The sequence below is a fragment of the Anarrhichthys ocellatus genome, unplaced genomic scaffold, assembly GCF_004355925.1.
Source record: "Anarrhichthys ocellatus isolate YVR2014 unplaced genomic scaffold, GSC_Weel_1.0 scaffold2, whole genome shotgun sequence".
Classification (NCBI taxonomy): Eukaryota; Metazoa; Chordata; class Actinopteri; order Perciformes; family Anarhichadidae; genus Anarrhichthys; species Anarrhichthys ocellatus.
Genome location: NW_022280032.1, coordinates 862690 through 870039, shown reverse-complemented (window position 1 = coordinate 870039; position 7350 = coordinate 862690). Strand labels below are relative to the sequence as shown.

The following is a 7350-nucleotide window of genomic DNA, read 5'->3' as shown; positions in this document are numbered from 1 at the left end:
ATTTTCTGAAGCTGGTGGACACAAAGTGAAGCGGTTTGGGGCGTGGCTTAGGTGTGTGACGCGTCTGTTTATTCTTAACAGGCGACAACCTCCGGTTCTGTCGAGTGAAGCCAATGCTTCATGTGTTAAAGCTGCATTCTCTCTAGTGTCCACCAGGGGGCGACTCCTCTGGTTGTGTAGAAGTCTATGAGAAAATGACTCTACTTCTCTCTTGATTTATTACCTCAGTAAACATTGTAAACATGAGTTTATGGTCTCAATCTCTAGTTTCAAGTCTTCTTCAATACAGCATGATGTTCATTTAGTACATTATGGTCCATTTAGAGTCACACAGACCATAAAGCAGGGGATGCTTTTTAATAAACAATTCAAACACCTTTAAAAGTTTCCACCGCTGACTTTTCCTGCATCTGCATTGGTTAGATCTGACTGAAGTTTTTTGTCTGTATCAATATGATAATAATCAATAATAACAAATAATGAATTTAACTATAATAATAAAACATATGACAATAATAATAATGATAATAATTAAATACATATGGCATGTGAGTATTATTTTAATTTGAGTATCATGAGTTTTATGAGTATTATTTTAAGACATGCTTAAGACCACTTATTAATGTTCAGTATTCTATTACAATAAAAAAAATCAGACCAGTGACTCTTTAAATTGCATCAATAAACGTCAGTAGATGGAGGTCTTTGCTGAAGCGGCGGTTTGCGTGTAGTTGCGCAGTTTGTCCGCTGGGGGGCGACCTGCCTCCATCATCTGCGCTGCTTCACCTCTCAGCATGCAGCCTCTCTCTCTCTGACACACTGCGTGATCAAGCTCATTAACTTCATCTGTCTCTGCGCGAGCCGCACACACACACACACACTCACACACACACACACACACACACACACACACACACACAAACGCGCGCGCGCTTTCTCCTATAGGACGCACTTTCCTCTCCATCAGGACCTGGATCATCCCACCCTAGGACCCCTAGACCGGCTCTGTCACCGGGGGGAACTTGGATGCGACCCTCAGACTCCCCATCAGCCTGGACTCGGGTGGTGTGATGAGCGCGAGAGCCTTCCGTGTTTCCTGTGACGCAGGACAGCCGCGCCGCACCGCACCGCACCGCACCGCGCACTTCGGAGAGCTGCGAGAAGCGGAGAAAAAGAAAAGAAGCGCGTCCGTGACTTCGGTCCTCTGTAACATCCCGACCCTGATGTGAAGATGTCTCTGCCGTGCAGCGACCAGTCTGGCGCACTGCTCTGAGAGCGACCAGTGCGGTCTGTGCGAGGAGAGGAACCCGGGATCCGGAGCATCACCCCCCCGGCTGGGCGGCGGGCGGAGTCGAACCGACACCTGCAGGTGAATCCGGAGCGTCAGTTAAAACCTGCAGTTCAGAGGAATTTACCGCTTCTCATTCCGGATCGTGATCTCCAACTAGCGGGGACAGAAAAAAAAGTGGATTTTAAATACATTTGTATTTTTTTTAATCTATTTTTTGGTTGATGGGTGCTGATGCGGAGCCCGATCGAGTTCCGGGCGGAGGAATTCAGAGGGAAATGTTTGTGTGATGTGACAAACAGCTGGAGACAGAAAACATTTCTCTGACCTGTGACACCGAGGGAGGAAACACCTGCTTCTTCTGCAGAGAGGAAACAAAAAAGGTACCTGAACACATCACGCAGCATTCACAATTCACAGGATCAATCAACCAATCAATGATCAATTAAAGAGCTGACTGCAGATTATTAAAACAGTTTATTTATCTGCGTTGTTCTTGGTTTATTGGGATGGGACTATGTTGTATACGAGCTCTCACTGTGACATAGTGCAGATTATTATTTTGTCAATCAACCAGTAAAATCAATCAATCAATTAGTTCGTTGACCAGTCGCCTGTAAATCAATAACGAGGCACTCAGACTGCTGTACGTGTGTCGTGTGTTTCGCCTGGTTTCAGATCAGATGAATCATTTCTGACATCAGCTGATTCTGCTGGAATGTAACTTGAGCTCGCGCTGTTTCGCTCGTGCGCGCGTGTGTTTAAGAAACTGAACCGAATGTTTGTGTTCGCGCGCACTCATGAGGGTGGGATGCATTCGTGCCCGAGTGCGCGCAGTTGTGCTTGAGATCGTAGTGTAGGCTACGAATTTTATTTTATTCAGCGCGTGTGTAAACGTGGAGTGTAGCACGAGGCATATGTTATACATGTGTTTGCCTGTGTGTGTGTGTGTGTGTGTGTTTGATGAATCATATTTTAGATTTGAGATGTATGTGGGAAGAAGAAAGTATGAAAAAGATGAGATAAGAAAGAAACTCACAATGTAACCCTCTGTTTAAATAGACTACATGGCCAAAAGTATGTAGATACCAGACCTTTCTTTTGGCTCCAGTTAGTCACTGAGGTCAGGGACAAGGATGGCTAAAAAATAAGCAGCACCAAGGTTTGTTCCACCACCTTGTAATCTTGTTATAATAATACAAATAAAACATGAAATTTGGCCAAAAAACAGGAAATGATGTGCCAGAGCTTCCCAAGAAATAGGACTCCAATCTGCCGCGTGGTGGCACCGTAATGAACGACCAAAAGCGCAGGTTCTTTGTTTACACAGTTTTTTCTTCAGTGCTCTATTTTTGTTTTAAGTACAATGAGAGAGATGCAAATTCCTTCTACGTGCACAAACACTGGGCCAATTAAAAATGTAGTTTTCATCTACGCAACACCACTAAACTGTTGTTGATTTGTGTGCCCTCATTTCTGTTATATGCTGCTTTTAATTTCAATTCTTTAATTTAATACACCTTTAAACTCTAATATGGTGCATGTCTAAGTGCAGATAAGATTTAATCAACAGAACAAGTTGCCAAGAGGTTAAGTCTGATGGGATTACTCACTGCAGGGGACTGCTGATTGGCCACTGGAGGAAACAGCATTCCTGTGAAAGTCACTCAGTGGTGCATGAAGCCGGAAAAAAGTTTGTCTTCTGGGTATGAAACTACCCAGATCTTCCACATTGATGGGCCCAGAGAGTCAGCGCTCTATCGTTTCCTTTAACCCCGCCTCCCAGACGCTCTGTCTCGGGCTCATTCCCACAAATGGGAGTTCATTATAACTCTATTAGTGCATTTTACAACTTTTAGGACATAATGTTTATAATAACGACTATGTGCTCATACTGGGAAGTTGATTAACCTAAATAAAATAAAAATAAAAATCCGCTGTCTCTTTCACAATGTAAGTCTATGGGGGATTTATGTTTTTGGTGGAGAACATGAATGTCTCCACCAAATGTGGTGCCAATCCTTTAGATGTTGAGATGTTTCACAAGACAAGGGAAAACTTTGACCTGCCGGTGGCGCTAGAGGGAAAGTCAAAGGATCACCAAAGTTAATAGAATTCATCCTCTGGGAACCATGAATGTCTGCACCAAATGTGGTGTAAATATATAACACATTCTTTGGATTTTTCTGTTGCAAAAAAGAAAAATTGTATAACAGTATGACACTCAATACAGAGAAAAATAGCACAAAGTTTTAACACATGTCTCCATGATCGATACAAGAGGTGCCAAACCATCCGATTTATTCCACGTGTTGGAATCCCCCCCCCCCCCCTCCCGATCAGAGACAGTTGGTCTGTTCCACTTCCTGCTTGTAGAGCACAAGAGGCCATTTTAACTGATGATGTGTCTTGATTGAGGAGTCGAACATGAAGCCAGGAAACAACCAGGTAAAAAAAGAAAAAGAAGGTAGTTCCACCATAAACTGTTGATTCAACTCTTGTTTGTGTTCAACTTAAATTAGAAGATGAAACGTGTGACTTTATGAGAAATATTTCAACGGAAATTAATCAAAGTTTGGGTAGAAACGTCAAACATCTTAAGGTAAGTAAAAGAAAATGACCTCACAGTCGACATTAATAAGATCCATACATGCCATGTTTGAATGGAAGCGTACAAAACAGAATGCTGGAGACCCTGAAATGCTTATATTCTCTGGTTTATTGATCACATATTGATTATTTCCTCCCCGGTCTGGATCTCCCAACAGGTTTCAGGAAGAATGTGAAACTGGAGCCGCTGAGACCGCCAAGCTCCGTCTCCTCGTCTGCAGACCGCCATGTCCGACACAGGAACCTGTACCGCAGGACAACTCCCGGGTCAGTGTTCGTAGGTGGGACCGCCCGCCGTGGTTGACCCTGCCCTGGGGTGACGGGGGGACCCCCATGGTCTGGCTTGTCCCGTTCTTCCACACCACTCCAGCAACCGGCGCCACCTACCTGCTGATTGTGCGATCACACCACCGCTCCCTCTCCCCGCAGCTCGACTCACAGGACAATGGCGAGGGGCCTGAAGCCCCCGGGTGTCACGGGCCACTGCGTCCTCTCCCTGCTGATGCTGAAGAGCTGCTGGCTGCTCGGCTCAGCCGCCGCTGCCGCCCAGAAGCCCGGCGTGCTGGCTGACTCCCAGCAGACCCTGCCGGACTTCGGCCACTCCATCCGCCTGGATGGTGATGTCATCCTGGGCGGCTTGTTCCCTGTGCACGCTCGCGGCGAGAGGGGCGTCCCCTGCGGCGAGCTGAAGAAAGAGAAGGGCATCCACCGGCTGGAGGCCATGCTGTTTGCCATCGACCTCATCAACAAGGACCCGGAGCTGCTGCCCAACATGACGCTCGGCGCGCGCATCCTGGACACGTGTTCGCGCGACACCTACGCCCTGGAGCAGTCGCTCACCTTTGTGCAGGCGCTCATCGAGAGGGACGGCTCCGACGTCCGCTGCGCCAACGGAGACCCGCCCATCTTCGCCAAGCCGGATAAAGTGGTGGGCGTCATCGGGGCGTCGGCCAGCTCCGTGTCGATCATGGTGGCCAATATCCTGCGACTGTTCAAGGTAAGAGAACGCCGCCGGGTGACTGTTGAATCGGTGCGGTTGCTCCCGTACTGCAAACAAATCTTTCTTTTTCTACTCTTGTTGGATCCAATGAGTCCGGAATGTGTCACTTCTCTTGCAAATTATGTTGCACCCAATCAGGACAGTCTAGTCCGTCTCAAGATAAGATTGTCACACAGGAAGTTTGTCTTTCAAAGGGGCAGTTGACCCTAAAAAAAATATGTTTTTCCTGAAACCTGAAGTTCTTTTTATGAATCTAGATTGTGAGTGTTTGACATATTGTTTTTCCTTCTCTCTGTTATAATGGAACTAGATGGCACCACAAGCCGAGTGCCATAGTTCCATTTTATTAGATAAAAGGCAGACCTCTCTACAGTCTATCTCCGACACTCGGCAACTCAAACCAAAACAATCTAGATTGATAAACAGCTCTGCAGGTCAGAGGAAACAATTATGTATTTTTGATTTTGGGGTGAACTGCCCCTTTAAGCTGCAAAGGGAGAGGGAGAGAATCCTCACTCTGGGACTGTGCCTTTTTAAAAAAACGTCCTACTGTCACCACGTGACAACCTCCTGTTACTTCTGCTGCAGCAGATGTGGAGAAGAAACGAGCGGTTTTAACCCAGACAGGGTGTTATATCTTTATTTATCAGAGTGAGAGGACCACTGTTTGTTTTCTCCGTCAGCATAAATCTGGTGTTGATTTAAAAACAATCCTGAAGCTGCTCAAGTGAAAACGGAAAAGAGGTTGTTTTTTTTTTTCTTTGGAGGTGACGCTCTCACACAACATGAACAAACCGCCCGTCGGCTGTCATCCGTAGAAAAGGCGCCGTGACCTTTTTGTCTGTTAACTTGTAGCTCAGAAAACGGGTTTGAGTTACAGAGCGTTCCTTTTTAAAATGACAATTTTCACTACGACTGCCACAATGATTTCTGATTCTCTGAGCCAAAAGGGAAATGTTTAATTTGGTTGAATTTAAAGTCGCTCTTCGCCTCAAAATGTGTTTTACTTCACTTGGATGTTTGAGCTTCAGTGTGCAGAGTCTGTTTTCACATTCATCTGTTGACGCGGGAGAGTTTCTGTGTTCTCACCTGGATTTTGTGTTTGGAAGCCGGTCGTTTGTCCGGCATGAAACTTGCACAAGTTTGATGTGGAGACTTTACGCTTCCAGGTCACGTCTACTGAGAAGTCGGAGACGTCTTGTGTCCAGCAGTTAAAATAGATTCTAGATTCAGGATTTTTAACGAGGTAGAAGAAGCAGATTTAATTATAAGAGTTAAACATGTCCCGAGGGATTTCTTTAAACACAATTCCATAAACAGGCCGACCTCGCCTGCCTCATTATTGATTAAAGGTCCGTTCAACCAAAGTTGCCTGTTGCAACATGAGCTCATTACCCCTCATTTTGACATGTTTCGTGAAACGAGGTCGGAGTAGAGGCGTCCAAGCAGTTTGCCTGTGCCTTCTAAAAACCTGTTTGTCAGTCCACGCTAAAGGTCTTTCACACACAATCAGTGACCACGAATCTTTGAACTGAATGAAACGATTTGACGCCCGATTTCCGCCACAGACCTGAACTTGATTTGCGTGAACTAGTTTTCCTGCCAAAATCCGATGAGACTGAATATAATTTGGTTTTGGTTAACAGACTTGTCACCGAGGTTACAATTAAGAAAAATCAAACAGTTATCATATCAATCATACTGCAACTTAACCGATGGTTGTTATTATTTGTTAGCTGAACTGAGCAGAGCAGAAGGTCTTTATTTGTGTGTGTCTTGTATTTGATCATGAGGATCCTCTGTTTTTTTTTAAACACAGTACAACTAGTCTGTCATAAAGTGAAGGAAGGTATTTCATGATGACTTATTCTTCCTCTATATTGTTTAGGTGAAGAGGCAGGGAGACCTGCTGGCAGACAACAAACTTGAATAAATGTTTCTCCGTCGTGGAGGAAGCATGTTCAGTCTCCAGCTCTTCGTCATCGGCATCCTCCCTCGGAGCTGGATGCAGCGCGGATAACGTTTTCAGACGTATGTTGTTTCTTCGTAGACATAAAAAAAAAAAGAAAAGATCGCAGCTGTTGCCGTGACAGAAAACAAATTCCACTGCGCTAAATTAGCGATGAGCTGTGTGATTCGTGTGTGTGTGTGTGTTGCACCCCGGCCGGCTTAATGAGAACAGAACAGGCCCAACAACATCACTTAGCTAAAATTAGCTGGAGAGGCCTCGGGGAGGGGGAGGGGGAGGGGTAGGAGGGGGAGGGGGAGCCAGATTTTGCTGATGCAGAGGTTTCCTCACCCTGCTGCCGCTCACCAGCGCCGTCACAACCTTCGGCTGCAGCTGACGGATCACTGGGACGGACCGCAGGAGTTTGGTTTGTAGTCGCTAACATTTAAACTCAAGACTCCGCCATTTCAATTAAGTGTGTGTGTGTGTGTGTGTGTGTGTGTG

At 45.7% G+C, this 7350-nt stretch overlaps 1 protein-coding gene across 2 annotated transcripts in view; it reads left to right on the top strand.

Annotated features, from left to right (window-relative positions):
* The first annotated feature begins 779 nt into the window (after positions 1–779).
* Positions 780–7350, top strand: part of grm8b (glutamate receptor, metabotropic 8b) — a 104649-nt gene continuing 98078 nt past the window's right edge. Inside the window, exons 1-2 of one of the 2 annotated variants that reach the window (XM_031857439.1) lie at positions 780–1671; positions 4057–4895. In XM_031857439.1, the coding sequence (XP_031713299.1) occupies positions 4344–4895 (552 nt within the window). In that variant the 5' untranslated portion in view covers positions 780–1671; positions 4057–4343. Of the gene's footprint in view, positions 1672–3637; positions 3891–4056; positions 4896–7350 lie in introns of those variants that run through there. The other variant, XM_031857450.1, reaches the window with a different exon arrangement.